Below are 16,498 nucleotides of genomic sequence, written 5' to 3' on the forward strand. Positions count from 1 at the left end.
CATAAGCGAGCCCGTTTGCTAATTCGCTACCTCCCGCTCTTTTGTAGCGTCTTGGGCTCATTATCTTAATGTCATTTGATACTGAGTGATAGTTCGCCTCGCTGAAAAGGTCCGCAAGATAAGGGCCAGATATCTCATGTGAGATATGTCACCTGTGGAGAAAACACCTTTTCTGACACCAACGCAGTTAAGTTTTCACTCCGCAAAGGTCGACATTTACCTTTTTGTTTCATAATCAACATTATGCAAACAGTTTTTCTCTGTCTCCTTTTGTATTTTATTGTCCTAATATACACACTCTACTGCCTTGGAAGAATGTTAAAGCTGTATTTTGAGAGGTTTTGCTTCGAAGTATATAAAAGTGAGCAGTAATGAATATTTCTTTTTATGAGCGTTGAGGAAACACTCTGTTTAACATGCGTAGAATATGTGTCAAGCTGCTTAATCCCTAATTCCACAGCTCCTTAGGTCACCGTCGTAGGGTATTGATAAAACAGAGGGAGGCAAACCAACACGGGTGCTTTAAGTCTTGTCCTACTTTTAAAATTGCACAATGCATCAAACATCGATTGTGCAACTCTCCGAGGGAAAAGCTCTGGATTTTAAAAAGCCCTTTAACTTGATATGTGACACACGTCTTGCGGTTAAAAACATCTTAGAATTAATCATCATAGAGTGCTCCAAAAGCAAATCACACACTGACAGTAATTGCAGGGATACCTCCGGGGCATAAAAATAACCACACGTACACACACACACACACGTACACACACACACACACACACACACACACACACACACACACACACATTCTGCACAATGACCTGTATTGTTGGTTGTAATTATACTCTTTTGTTGCTTCCCTGTCTTAATGAAATCCAATCCCTCAGATGCTTAGAGACTATTTATTTGTAAAAGTTGTTTTTGATTCCCACTGTACACAAAATGATTACGGTACACCTTTTAGTTTAGTTTAAAGTTTCTGTAATTACAATCTATCAACTCAGATTTCACTGACAGGTCCATAGCCGTGCAAGACGAGGCTCCTCCTGCCTGATACGGAGTTACGAGAAGTGATTTATTTAAACCTAACTGCAACCATGAGGCAAAAAGATGAGGCTTTCAAAAACGAGAACCTTTCTTTCACGGCAGTCACAAATTGGGCCCTAAATGACCCTTACTGTTCACCGGCAGGTAACGACGCTTTCAGCGGTGGGGGTCGGGTCGTTAATGTCCCATGTTGGGATCAGTGCTCTGTGGCTGCGTACTGAGTTATGGAGATGAGCGTAGCGACTGGGGAATGTTTTTCTGTCTGTCTGAGCCCCCCACACCCACTAACTGCCCCTCACCTACACCACAACCACCTTCCTCTCATCTGGATGTTAACGCATTTTCAGGCCTCAAACAGCAGACATTTTGAAACACTCAAAACAACAGCCACATCGGGGGTTAACACCAGTTACATCTAAGGTGTCACACACTCCTGTGGTTTAAGTAAACTGTGTGTGTGTGTGTGTGTGTGTGTGTGTGTGTGTGTGTGTGCGCGTGTGCGTGCCCACCTCATAACAGTGTCTTCCAAATCCTCTGTAAATAAAGTCACAAGTGACAGCTTGTGTTCTGTTTTACATGGAAATTCAGCCCAACCCTTTGCATTTAAAGGAGATAAGGAAAGATTAGGCAAACCACACTGTCACTAGGTAAATGTGAGAGGAAGAAATTGCAGCGGCAAGGGAAACAAGAGATGAAGAGCCTTTTTTTTCTTTTTTTTAAGGAAGATTGACTCCTTTTGCATGTCGCAGCTCGCCGAGCAAAAGGCCGTCCTGCTTGCTCTCCTGTTGCATCTGACAGCTTTCACAGGCTCAGAGGCCTGCAGTGATGCATCAAGCATTTATCTGGAATATGATCTGTGATGAGACAAATTATACTACATTGTACTCTCAGCTGCACAGTTTAAGTTGCATGTATTTTTTATTTGAATCTAGACCCTTTTGAAGGAGGAACCAACATGTAAAAAGACAGGTTTTACAGGGACTTACCAGTGACTTGAAACAGCTCTTTTTACACTTTATATACATATATATATATATATATATATATATATATATATATATATATAAATATGTTTCAGCTTTCTACATTCAACATAATATAAATGTGTTTTGTGTTTATTTATTTAAATTTGATAAAGACATCTACTTTTTGTCTTTTTTATTTCACACAATTTCAATTAACTTGCATGACCTTACAAAATAGTAAAAGATACCATGCACTGGGGGACCAAAGTTCAACACAATGATAATTGATAAAGGTGTCCCTCAAGGTTTCATTTAAGGATTCCCGATAGATTTCCTGCATCAACCTTTGGCTTTTTTTTTCTAATTTATACTGATTGCATCAAAATGTCTTCTTTTCTTTTCCCTTTTGTTGTCCATGGTTTTGATTAAATGCTTTCAGCATCATTTGGATAATGTGTGTTGGAAGACTGAAACAAAACCTGATCTCAGAAAAACATTTATTTTCAGTTTATATCTAACTTATCTGGCAATGATATGAATGCATCGACTACAAGAAACTCCAGAACGGCATTATCTCAACAATCTCTAAATTTACCATGAAGGGAAGGAAAGGGTTTTGATTGCACTTCTCTAGATGTTTCGTAAACTGAACATGTGCACCAGAGGAAGACCTATCACATGTGCCCATTTGCACACACTGTGTTGGAGTGATGTTGTAATGACTTTCCCAATATGATGTGATTTATTGTCCATGCTTTCAAGTGAGAGGTCTAATGCAGCATAGTTACTAAATAAACATTTGTTTTAGAAGCCCCGTTTTCCTCCGGGACATCTTCTCTATTCCTTAATACTTCTCTTCTAACCCGAACACATTCTCTTTCTCTACCCTATGCTTTGCTGTGCGTCTTTCTTTGGGTCTCGCACTCACCCCCACATGCACATCTCCCTTGTGCCCAGTGAGTAAACGTGGAACCGTGTGAGCCTTCAGGAGGACTTTGAAATGAGACATGGCTGGGACATCAGAGGACTCTGCCACTCTCAATGAAGCCTGCTTGATTTATAAGAGAGCAGGGAGTGGGGGGTTGTTTCCAGAGGCACACAAGGCCATGGGGTCCTCCATTAGTCCCCTGACCCCTGTTTCATGGGACCAACCACTGCATAAGAGGAGAGGGAGGAGAAGAATGGAGGAATGGATGGATGGTGGACATGGGGGGGCTTGTGTGTGAGGGGGCGTCTTTTCTTTTTTACCATACAAAGTCTGCTATTTACATTTTCACCGCAGAGAAGGCAGCAGAAATGAGAAACCTTAGCTCGGTCATTTGTCAGTGGCCTGTGGTGTCCTGACTTAAATGTCTGCTTGTTGTACCTGATCCCTCGCTCAGGCCTGTCCATGCTCCCTCTTTTACGATTCTCCTCACAGTTTTACTGTCCACAATCTAATTAGCTGTGTCTTAATCACGTGTTAAAGCGCACCGCCTTCCTGGTGTTTACTGTCTGTTTGCCATGCTGTTAAAATGTGTGAGGTGGCTTGTAAAAACTTGCCCACAGAGGTTTGAGTACTCTCTCTCCTTTTGTGGATAAAATCCCGGCATCACTGCTTGATAATGGGTTGTAGCCTCTGTACTGCACCCGGCAGAAAACTGTAGCTCTGATGCATTGCGCATATGTTTTTGAGAATGTAAGGGATTGACATTGCCATATTTTTTTCAATACTTTGGACACTTGACGCAAACTACACCATTCTGGAAAGTATTGAATTCAACATATCAGTTCAACTTATCTCATTTTAATCTATGCAGTTTAGTTTTTCCTGCAGTCTATGACATAATGGAGAAATATTACATTAAATGGTTTCTTATCTGGCTTAAATAGTGGCCTACATTACTTGCATTACAAACTTTGGAGAAGATCATGTATTAGTGCTTTTTTTTTTTTACATTACGTTTGCATTACGTCAATCTATGTTTGCTCATCACGTCAGCCATTTTGTGTTCACAGACTGAGTCCAAAACATGGCTTTGTTCCACTTGAGATCCGTTCGTGTTGTTTTTTTAACACTTTGTGACAGGCCTGCCGGCTTTCAACTAACTCGGTAATGGCACGATGGTAATGGCATGATGCGTTTTAAACAGACATATGTTTCCAGTGTGCATTACGCTACGTTTTTCCCCATCGCGTTCCATCTTTGCCTAGTTAGTGTGGCCCCTGGACCTTTTCATCAGAGAACCAGCCTGGTTGGATGAGCCTTATCCAGCAAGGACTGCCTCTTGATGTAAGCATGCTGGAATTTATTGTTTTCAGTAAACATGCCTTATACATAATCTGTCTTCATAGTACACACTCCCAGTTGTCATAGGAACATAGTAGGGTTTTCATAACACTTCAAGGGCTCCCATAGGCATAATGGGTCTTATTCGACCCCTCTAACACACAAACTTGAAGACCCACTAAGTATTTTGGGGGATTTAGGTGTAAGACAAAATGTTCATCCATATCTTATAGGCCCAGCGAGCCTGCTAGGTAATGAGAAACAGTCACGGGCCTTGTGGGGATCCATAGCAAATTATAAAACACAGCAACAGGTTTTACTGGCGTGTCCCTTATGTGTTTGAGGTGATTAAAAGTCAACGCCGAAAAGAGCTTAGGGAGCTACAAGGAGGAAGAGACAAGAGGAAAAAGGTGTAAAACGCTGTCTGACTGTGGGTCCTCTCTTGTTACTGGACGTTGTCCAACAGCCATGCTCTCTCTCATACACACTGCTGTGTCTGACAAGGAAATATAAAGGGCTCTTGATGGAGAGTTGGGGATTATTGCATGCAGCTGGCGGCTGTCACAGTAAGACACTTAGCCCCTCACCCTTTATCTTAACCCTTTCATATACTACATCCCCATGTTCCTCTTTTCTTCCTCTCCACACCTGTAAGTCTGCGCTGTAAATCTAGTCACCCTTTTTTGTTGGTCTAAAGGGGTAAGTTTTCAGCAAAGTGCTTATGTGAACACTATGCAGTGTCTGAAACCTCCCTCCCCCAGATCTTTCTGATGTAGGAATTATATTCGGACAACATGTTGGAAGCTGCTTCGTTTCAAGTATATCTCCACCCTGAGGTTCTGAGCGCAAGACATCTAGCAGCTGTTGTCAGTATGAGGGCATCGGAGGCTTTAAAAACTACTCTGTAATGTGAAGTTGCTGCTCTGATGACTCATCAGCTCTGTCTCTTCATTTGTGAGGACCATTTTTAATCCAAATGGTATTTTAGCTTCCATCCCTGAAGAAAATGATGAAGAAATAATTGGATTCCAATTTTAAAGGAAGTGCTGATAACGGCCAAAAAGGCTCTTTGACATCCAGGCTGATATCCTCACAAGTGATTGATACGGCCCACTGCTGTATCTTTTCCTAAGTTTATTATCTATGCAAATAGGGGGCAAGTGATTGATTTACCCTGGATCCCAGCTCCGCAGTGGGCTGCCCATGCTTCCACGCTGTAGACAGACAAGGTCATTGCCTCTGGTTGTGCAGCAGCCAGGCAGCAACCACAGCCATCGCGTTATCATCCCCACCCAACGTCTGCTTGTACCACTGCTCACTTTAACTACGCTGTGCACTCCATCACCAAGCAAACAGTATGAGTTTGTCATTTTGAAATCAGAACAATGAAAAAAGAACAGTTAAAAAGATCATGTGGTCGATCTTTGACACCGACAGAAAAGTGGAAAGGATTAGGAGAAAGAGAAGAGCAGAGAAGAGAGAAATGGGACGCCCCTCGGGACCGATGACTATCACTCGGCTGATAAGAGAGCGAGTGCCTGAAGGCTGGCTTTTCTTCCCACCGCTTTTTGTGCCTCCCCTAAAGCAACTCGAGTCCAATTGTTCAGGATTATAGAAGCTTCTCCCTCTGGCATAGAAACGAGGATCTCTGCAGGTGGAGATGAGGTGATGTAACACTGCCGTGGAGTCACTGGGGAAACTTCAAGGAAGCAGACATTAACCATAGAGGACAGTCAGAAGGATGTTTCCCAAATCTCCCACCATGACTTTACTATTAGCCCAGGAGGTGAATTTCCAGTACATCATTTAATGATCTTTTTGACCATCCCTATTTGTGCAGCATCTTTAATCTTTTCCATGACTTACACAATAATTTCAACAAGGCAACATTATTTCTGTTGATGTCATCTATACAGGAGAAGAATACATTGTGAATGAAATAGTTGTGGTTCGTAAGATGAGTCATAAGGGAATAGTCCACCCAGCCTCTCGTCCTTCAGGCTGCGTCTGTGTATGTTGGTCAGCAGTCATGCTGGTGAGTCACTGGCCTCGAGACGGTCTTCTCTTCCCCACTATCTTCACAGGCAGTAGTCCCATTACCAATGCATTCTTCATGCCCACGTATCTCATCTCGTGCTGTATTTAGTCACTCATTCTTCAGAAACCTCAGAGTTAGCCATATTGAGGATGGACGGTCATAGGCTCTTTGTGGGTGGCAGATTCCTTTTGAAAAAGGAGTTTGAAGATGATACAAATGTGTCATCGTCTCTATTTTAGATCAAAGGGAATCTGAACAAGAGGAGAAAGTATGACAAAAAAATGTGTAATGTTGCCACTGTTTACTCATTTTCAACCTCGATGGTTTTACTGCTTACACAGATACAGCAGCCAAACAGAGCTCACTGATAGCAGTCCTTTAAAAGGAAGAGCAACTCTTTAACCTCCTCTGCTATTTGTTAGTACTATCCTGACTGTAGTTTTAATTGTCAATAATAATAATATATTGGCTTATAAAGACATTGAAGTGTTTTAATAAGTTTTGGGCGTAATACAAAAATGTACAAATCATTCACAGAGTTTTAAAATTGTTTTATTTGTTCTTTTTAAACTGTTTAAGACAATCATTATGAATGATCGCAACTCTTACATTGTGTTATAAGCATTCATTATTGTTCATACAATAAGCCATGTGATAAACTAATAAACACTTAACTCTTTATTGCTTATATACTGGTCATAAATACCAAATAGCGGTATCAGTTAAACTTGCTCACTTTTCATTGCTGTTATTCAACAATAAATAATGATATCCTATAAGTGTCATGTGATGTTATAACATCAAACCACCATAACCACGCTCACCAATCTGTTTCTTGACAAAGTTTGAATGTGGCATACTGCTCGTATGTTATCATAGAGGCTGTATCTGCTTTTCCTCCGAGAAGCTTTGCTGACAGGGCAGGACTAAGGTATGCTGAGGTGCTTCTGCTCCTCGCCCTTTGCCCATATGTTTTGTATTACGCCCTAGGAGGTGCCATGCTCAGCCGCTCGGTGATGGGAGGGGATAAAGCAGGCCTCTCCGGCCCAAATGACGCATGACATGGCGCTGCGCCCTGGGCCCTTATTTATGGCTTCCCATGTCAGCGAAGGCTTGCTCCCCTGGGGAGCCCTACAGCCGTTACCCGCTAACTTAGCTCAGCCAGCCTCCAGTGCTCATCTCGGGCCTGAATACACACACGATCCACTGTAGGAATTCCGATCACTGTGATGTGGCAGCATGCACACATGACTGAGAAGTATGCAGAAATCAAATAGATTTGCTCATAGAGAAGTTTATTTAGCTGTGCGGCGGTCATAGTTGCTACGCTGTTTCACAAGAACGGAAACTTCAGAAGAATTAACGTAATGTCAGGCTGCAGCTCGTCCACACACTGCCTCTTTTATCAATGCCTCTGATGTGGAAGAGGATGTGAAATCTGGAGAGAGAGTGAGGAAGAGATTTGGTGAGAGGATCTAAATACATTTTCTCTGTAGTTACTCTAGAATCCATGTACATATCGCACCGCATTAACAAATAAGACGCATAGACTGCCAGCCCTCATGCACACACAGGTGTTCTCCACGAGCTATGCAGGAATATTCCAGTGATCCCTGTCCAGAGTTTTGATGTGGGGAGAAGGAAAATTAGAAGAATTTAGAAGAAACGAAAGCCAAAGGATGAGAAGAAGTTAGAGCGTAGTTGACAGAAGAAGAAAAAAGAGAAGGGGAAAATCTGCAATAGATAACGTTTGAAATACTTTAATGAACATCAGAGAAAGATGTGACGTGACAACCGGGTTAACACAGGACAAAAAGATGGGCTGGGGTGTTCTCCTCCCTGGATCTCATGTTTCTTTCTGCTTTGGGGAGTGAGCGCAGAAAGAGGGAGCACTGTCAAGGTTTTTATGTGGCCTTTTGAAAACAGAACAAGCGCTCTCCAGAACAATATATCAGCTTCAGAACTTCTCTGACAACAGAGCATTCATTTTTCCAACTTCCCAGGTTTCCGGACTGTAAAACACCCCGTTTGAAATCCACTCTGGTCATTGTTTAGTCTAGTGGAAGTCCCTTAGATCATCCTCATCAGCAGCCGTCCTGCATCCCCTTCATGTCCCAAGTCCCCCCTCACCTCGAAGCAGCTCAGAGCCAGCCACTCGCCTCTAATCTGACTCTTTCTATTATTATTATTATTATTATTAAGTCAAGACAGCCAGCATGTTATTACAAAATAGGAGGATTAATAGTGATTGTACAATTGAGGAAATAAAAGCAGCTTGTGTGGGTTACGGTCGGTCCACCCCAGAGGCCTCTCTGGTTCTAAAAATCCACTGTTCATGAAGTATTTGTGAAGCAGTGCGATGGTTTGTGTTTATATGGTGTCAACAATGCAATGCTGCATTGTGTAGCATAGCAGTGTCCACTGACTCGTCAGGCAGAGATGACTTGCATGCTACAACATAACCCCACACATTCTGAGCTTTTACAACGTTATCTCTTTAACGGTTTTCATTTCACATTTGTATATATGCCCATATGTATCTATCTTAGTGCACCTGTGGAGCTGTTGAGAGGCGGTTTCCAGTCCTGCTAAACTGAACAAGAAAAATTAGTCTGAGGAAGGAACCGAGCATTCCCTCTCTCCTGCGTCTTGCTGCCTCAGATAATGTGGACGTCCAGACACACGACTTAGACAATGGTGCAGGATCAAGACAACGATGGGAGGCTGCCACTGATGCTTGTAGCCTGGACTCAAGATTAGAGCAGAGTCCAGCTGGTAAAGGGAGAAATACCACACTGTACGACTGAGATTGGGTCATTGGGTTAAATCTTTAGCTGGTGTCTGTGCTTTCAAGTTGCTTCCAGCAGAGCAGAGGCAGCATCCGTTCTGATAAAGCGAAGAGAACGTTCAAAAGTTCGACGAACATTTCTCTTTCTTCTACTTCTCTGAAGATTCAGAGTGGGAGGAGAGACAGAGATGCAAGTATGTGAGAGTGAATGATGTGCTGGTGGTCTTCCCCTCATTAGGACCTCCCTGGTGTCTTTGATGGCTGCTTAGGGCCAGAGGGTGAAGTGATGGAGATCGAAGATTTGAAGCCTCCTTCCCCTCGTCGCTCGGCTTCCTTTCCCACCAAACATTTCATTTGTCTGCTCCTTTTCCATCCGTAACCTCTCCTGTCTCTTCCCCCTTGTTCTTTTTCTTTTTTCTTTTTTTTTTACACCTTTACCTCAGCCCGCCTCCCATTCCCCATAATGTCTTCATTAATGCTCTACAACCCAGTAGTCCAGCAGTGAGAGCTGACTCAGGGGTCTGATTTGTCAGGGTCAGTGTGATCCAACGATCCATCAGATCCATCAGGCCGGTGCCAGGAACTCCTGGGGGACCGGATCCTTTGTTTGGCTAAGCCGCTGACGGAAGCGAAGCCTCTGTTGGGGAAGCCATTAACAGCGCAGCAGGCCCAGAAAAATGAGCCGGCCTTGTCAATCCACATCAGGAGCTCGGCCACGGTCGCAGATCCTCCTCAGACGCCGTCGCATTCGACCGCTGTTTGTCCGAGCCTTTGAACTCGGGACAGCGAGATAGATAGATGAATGTGTCAAGTGGCTGTGGGGTGCTTCAGGTTTGCTTCCAGTCTTGGATTGATGGAGAGTGCTGGGTTGTTATCTAACGTTGTGTTGAGGAATGATGGGTGAAGGAGTGATGAGGGTGACTTTAGTACTCTATAGGAAATCGCAGGTAGTATGGGCCTGCTCTCAAAGGTTCTGGCGAGAAGATGAAAAGATGATCCATAAAATCCAGTTTCAGTCGATTGCTCGGTGAAAAAAATCACAATGCTGTTTTTAATATGCACGTGTTTGCATTTTCTTGATGCCAATGAATTGTGTTGCAGCAAAAGGTTTAATATTTTTTTGCTAAACAACCCTGCCCTTTGTTGTTTGAGCCCCCCGCGTCAGCCCCCCCGCTGAGCCAATGCAGTGGTTTCATTGAAGTGAATGAGGCACTGTTTTGTTTTTTGGCGCAATGCTAATGTTGGTCAGAAGCCTCCGCTCTACTCCACGAGAATATGAGAAGTACTCGTCGGACGGTCGGTCAGCTTTTTTTTATTCTCTCACAACTGTAGGCATACTTCCAGGAGAGACTGAAAACGTGTTATTAGACCCATGTTTAAAACGATTAACGGGTCTTGCAGCTCAATGACAGATAGCTTTTTTAAGTGTGGCCACTTCAGACATGATGAGAGGAAACAAAACTTTTCTCGCTCAACCCAACCCATTTAGTAGAACCCTTTGTGGCTAATTCAACATGTTTTCAGAAATTTCCAAAGCCTCACTTATTTGTGAATGACTCTGCATCCTCTCTACACATTGTCTCCTCACGCAGCTTCTACTCTCTCCCTGTCCCATGGCAGAGATGAACACCTCCACCTTGCGTAACTCGGCCTCAGACTAAACATACTCCTCTGGTGTTGATGCGTCAGAGTAGCGGCTGCCTTTAACGATAGCCAACTTATCTCATTAGAAAAATAATGATTTCACTGGCTGCCATTTCCACAGATAGCCCCAGTATTTGTCTTAGGTTCTGTGTCCTTCGCTGAGCTGCCGGGCCCAGGGATTGGCTGCCACGGCCCTCATGCCTGCCTGTCGTATATCAGCAGCGCTGCCACCGCCAAACCTCTGATTTATGGCTGTTTGTCTCCAGTCAGCGCCCCCCACCACCACCCCTCCAACAGATGGGCTCTAACTATTTACTCAGGGAGAGAAAGATCCCAAACCGAATAAATACAACAAACAAAAGGTAATTATGGGGTAGTTGGTTGTGATTACAATTTATTGGTCACCAGAGAAAACGGAGATTGATCTGTGCCTGTTGTTTATCAGGTGTGACCTGATCATGTGTCCTGGATTAATCTGGCTGCGTTAGATTTCCCTCTTAGCTTAATTACTTTTTCCGCTTCAGCGTGTGTGTGGACGGTCCTGGTCATTGTGAGATGACGCCTTATACATATAAATAAGCGGTTATATCAGGAGTCGCGATATGATTTATGATTATGAACAGTGTAATTGTGAAAACATTCCTTCAGCTGTCATGTTCTGCAGGGTTGTCGCCTTAAATCTCTGCAAGTATATCCAAGCTCTAAATCTCACTGGCTGTCAGATCTTCGCAGAGAAAAAAAAACACATTGCACCATAAATTGTCTGTTACAGACTTACAAGGGGCTACAGTTGATTTCTGAGTCTCTGGAGAAAAGCCTTCAGTATTAACCCAACAGTATCAATTTTTCAAACCAGTCCTGCTATATTGTTGCACATTTTTCAGTACCTGTAAGCATCCGTCTTTTTTTTTTTTTTTCCCCTCTCAATTTGATGGATTCAAACCAGATTTTGACCCTTGCACCTGTCAGTTATAAATTATGAATCCTGGTTTATGTTACTCATAATCTGAAGTTAAATGAATTTGGACGTGAGCACACAGGTGATAAAGTGTAACATCCTCCTCTACATATTACATTCCACGGAGACACATTGATACGCTGTGCAGTGGGATTTATATTTTCTCAGGATTGAAGCGTGATATATGCATCCCCTTAAGTGCTTATTAACTTAAATACAGACAGTTTTTCACTTGGAGACGTCTCTGTCTGTGAGAGGAACAGAAAAATGTCCGCCATTCAGATATTCTTGTGGAGAGAATTTAATTCGTCAGCAGCAGCTGAATAAAGCTCAGATTGACGTTGGTGGGCTCCGTAATGAGGTAAACTCAGCCAGTCGTCACATCTCACTCATCTACTGAGCAGAGCCACGTTTGCCTTATCTTGCCCCTGATTAACTAGTGATGGAGTGTAAGAGATCCCGGCTGGGTCTGATTCCAGATGTAAAATAATAAAGTGAAGCTTTAGGAGGTGATGTCATTTGTTTTTTTAATGAGGTTTTTTTTTGTGAAGTTTGTCTTTTGCAACAGTAATGTTCAGTTTATGTAAAGTACTATTTATCCATACTCCTACCTTATTTTGTGTAGTACTAGTACTTTATTTACTATGTAGATAGACCATACAGTATGTTTAGGAACTGCTGTTGGAGGACCCGACATTTAAGCATCAGAGTGTTTCACTCAGTGCAGTTCATCAAAATATGCACCCCAGTATAATGACTTCTAAATCTACAATAATGATGGAATGCATCTATACATTCAACATGACTAACCCTAGAAAGATCTGTGATATGAAACGTGCAAACAAAAATAAATCATTTGCATGTACAAACAATAGGTAATTATGCAAATGACTTTGCTGGATATTCACCCACACTAAATCACACTGATATGGGTCCACCAGTGTAAACTGGTGTGCTTTAGAACATCCTGTTTTATATATTGTTAATTGTTCCCAGAAGGAATTATCTACCATTTAAAAGCATTTGTAAGCATGCAATTAAAACAGTTGGGGGTGCTTTGAAAGGGCGATTAAATCCTTGTTAGACAGCATGATAGCGCAATAACAGAGTTCTTATTACACTGGTACTGAAATGAGAAATAAGCTGTATTTAAACAGCGATCACTCATGATGGTTCGTATGGAGATCTGCAGTGCCAGATCCAGTAGTGTCGGTTCTGGTGGGGGGTGTAATCCCCAGCGACCACGGCTGCTCCAACATCGAGAGACGGAGGGAAAGGGAGAGAGGGCAAACACATCTGGAGGCAATCTTTAGGCCGGAGAAAGGATCTGTGTCAGGATCGGAACTGCAACCTGGTTAAGATCTCTTAAACAGCTCTTCTCTGGAAGTGGTCTGCAAGTGGTTTCTTCTCGTGACATTAATTGGCGGTCTTTACGGTGACGATGGGTTTAGCTCGGTGGTTGTCAGCGGTGTCACTACTTGTGTGGATCACCACTCAGAAGTTACAAAATGTCCAGAGGATTCCACTAAAACACCTCTGCCTCCTCAGGTTTCATTTGTTATTTTGTTTATCTTCCAGTCCCACTTAACATAGCATGTGTGTCAGTCTGCACTGCACCTCTCGACTCCCACACATGTTGCGTATATTGTGATAGCAGGCTGGACCCTCCTCGTATCACCAGCAGCCCCTCTCGCTGGCACAGGCAGGCGGGCGAGGATCAGGAAGGAAATGACCTCATGGCATTTCTGATGGAGGCTTGGCACAAAGCTTCAGTGAATTCTTCAAGTAGCGTGAATTCATGCATATATAGATAGGAGGTAGTTTTTTAATGACATGGCATTAGATTGCTCCACATGGCTGGTTGTGATTAGGAAACTAAATCTGCGACAAATAATCAAATAAAAGCTATTTCCTTGATAGTGTGAGCTTGTGAAAGTCTCATTTAGCACTGAACACTTCCCTTCTCAACCACAAATTGAACATAATTAAATTATTAGACAATTAGCAATACAAATGTTACACACACCTGTATATTTTCACTTGTTTTGTGTGAGTTTTGGGGTGGATTATGTGTGTTGTGTTACCTTTATTATTGATCGGTATTTCAGACCTGATGCTATTTGTTTAGCTGTGGTCACAGAGAATACAGATGTCACTCAGACTGACTGAGGAAAATGCAGAGCAGCCAAAACATAAAGTGGAAATGTTAACCCAATAACGCTAGATAAACAGTCAGCGGAGAGGAGCCAAAAACAACAGAGAACGAAGGGAAAGTGTCCTGCTGGCATCAGGTTTCCCAGAGTAAGTGTTATTTGAAAAGCAGCTGAAGGGTGACACTCACTCTCCTCCCACCCAATCTCCCCGTCTCCCTCCTCCCTCACTCAATCAACCATCTGTTGTTCCCTCTCTTCTCAGGCTGCTCTAAGTGCCTTGAAACAGCTGTCGGAGCAGGGACTGGACCCGGTGGATGGCCCCATCAAGGTACGGTCGGACACGCATCGCGCTAAACGCAGCGCTCAGCGTTGGATGTTTAATCAATCGACCAATCAGGCTGGGCAGATGCTTGTTTAGTGAGGAGCCAGATGTGCGTGTGCGTCTGTGCCAATCTGGCTTCATGCAAATCCTCACCGCTGCCGACTGGTCCATCATCGGCTCCCTCCCCACGCGCACAAACACACACACACACACACACATACAATAACACGTCCAACATTTCCGTCCAGCATTTCTCTTCCATAGGGAAGCAAGAAAAGGCGTCTATATTTATATACACTACACTCCTCCCAGTGCTCAGTGCTTTGCATGATGGCTATCGTGACCAAGGCTCAGTCATGGCAGAAAGGTTGTCTTTTCTTCACGTAACTTCCCTCCACAATGAGCAACAGAGGGGGGGGAAGCCTGAGGAGGAAATTACTGTCAAGCATTTCTGGAGTATTTTCATATTAGGTGTGCCCTGGGAAAAAAAGTTTTTTTGCAGCCCTGAGTCTCCTTTAGAAAGAAAGAGGAAAGAAACAAAGAGAGGAAAGACGATGGGAGCGTTACAACAACTTCATGTATGTCATCATCAGCAGTTAATCATTCATTTTTAGCTCCAGTATTTCCCCTCTTGGGCTCTAAAACTCATCAAGTTGGCCTTGTTGTTAACAGATTTTTGGTCATTAGGCTTCAGATGACCGCAGTTATCAACATGAAAATACACCCATTTCCTCCAAATCGGCTGCTTTTCTTTGCAATCTCACACATGAATATTTTTACAGTCCTTTCTGAGAAAAGCCACAGAACAGGAGACATTTGGTGTGAAACAGACTGAGGTCAAGGACTTCTGAAGTGTCGAGAGTAACAGTGGCAACACTTTTGGTTTTCTTTGACAGGGAATTACGTCCTGAGGTCTTCCCGAGGAACATTACTAACCAAACAAATTACCAACCGTGTGACTGATTATTAACAGCATTGCTCGAGGTCTCTGAGAAAAACCTTCCCTAACCCAGCTCTATTTGTGTTTTCAGACCAGTGAACCATGTGGGAGGGAGGATGGACATTAAACAGACTAACTCAGGCACCACCACTCAGGTCTGCAAGGATTCAAAGGCTGTCGTCTAGGAGCTGACAACCCCGAACCTCTCCTTCGGCATACACCAACCTGACAAAGCCCACCCACCCAACACCCCAAAGCCCCATAACCTACAACCCACAGTGTCCCCACTACCCACAATTCCCCCCACCCTCTCTACCAACCCCCACCCCACGATTGCCACTGTATCCTGCAAAACCTGTCAACACGCAATAGGGTGGATGTGCACCGAGAAATGACCGACTAAAACACCATTACCTGAGTCTATGTGAAGACAACGCTATGTTAACACGTTTATTGATGATTTCAGTCAAAATTTAGAGGACAAAAAAATATAAGAAATGAAACACAAACTAATGAGATAAATGCATGGTACTGTATGAAATTAAGGGAAATCCAAAGTGATACACTGCATAGACAATTTTCCCTTTGGATAAATGTCTTTTGGTATGGTTAAGAACAAATATGTACATCATGCCATTGAAACACAAAAGAAACATTTTAGGGGAGAAACCAACTTGCGTACAGTAGCTTATTTTTTCGGGGGTATTATGTTTCCGTTTTTTTATTTTTTTTTTATTTTACTAATCTAACAATGCTTGAGTACTGTATTTAAAATTAACCAATGCCAGTGCTGTGAAAGTTGTAGTTGTTGTCTTCATATATAGTCACCCAGCTTACCTTGTATGCTGACATTAAAAAAAAAAAAGAGTTCATCTATCTATATGGATGTGTATGACTTGCAAGAGTATCATATTCCGAAAAATAACACAGACAAGTTTTTTTTCATGTGGACAAAAAGAACAAACCTGGTGTTAGCAGTAATCAGTAGAAGTATCGACCACCCACGAGGGAAGGTTGGACTAACCTTTACTTCCTAAAGGGTCTAACTTTCCCGTTTAACATGGCCCCACACTGGCATAGCATCACTGGAGCATCAACTGACCAACAGTGGAGGCAACGGGCCACTGCAGTGTCACTTTTTATCTAGAAATAGAGGCCAGTGGTTAGTATTTTGCGCATATTCTCTGCTACCAGTAAACGTCCAAACTCCAGAGAGTTTTTACGGGCGTGACTGCATGTCCTCCAGTGATTGAAAAGTCCTCTTCATTCCAGTGATTTTGTGTCAGTGGATTGTCCCCCTCTCCCCCCACAGTTTTGTCGATCACATCTACACCCATTGTGTGTGTTGTATTGACCCGCCAACCCATCAAC

General features: G+C 43.0%; 1 protein-coding gene across 1 annotated transcript in view; it reads left to right on the forward strand.

Moving 5' to 3' along the window:
- Window positions 1-15,867, forward strand: part of stau2 (staufen double-stranded RNA binding protein 2) — a 77,503-nt gene extending 61,636 nt beyond the window's left edge. Inside the window, exons 14-15 of the mRNA XM_068582033.1 lie at window positions 14,128-14,193; window positions 15,219-15,867. Coding sequence (XP_068438134.1) covers window positions 14,128-14,193; window positions 15,219-15,254 — 102 coding nt within the window. The 3' untranslated portion in view covers window positions 15,255-15,867. The remainder of the gene's footprint in view (window positions 1-14,127; window positions 14,194-15,218) is intronic.
- The last annotated feature ends 631 nt before the right edge of the window (window positions 15,868-16,498 follow it).

Source organism: Clinocottus analis, unplaced genomic scaffold (genome assembly GCF_023055335.1).
Source record: "Clinocottus analis isolate CAN_PGR_092001 unplaced genomic scaffold, fCliAna1.0.p SCAF_18, whole genome shotgun sequence".
NCBI lineage: Eukaryota > Metazoa > Chordata > Actinopteri > Perciformes > Cottidae > Clinocottus > Clinocottus analis.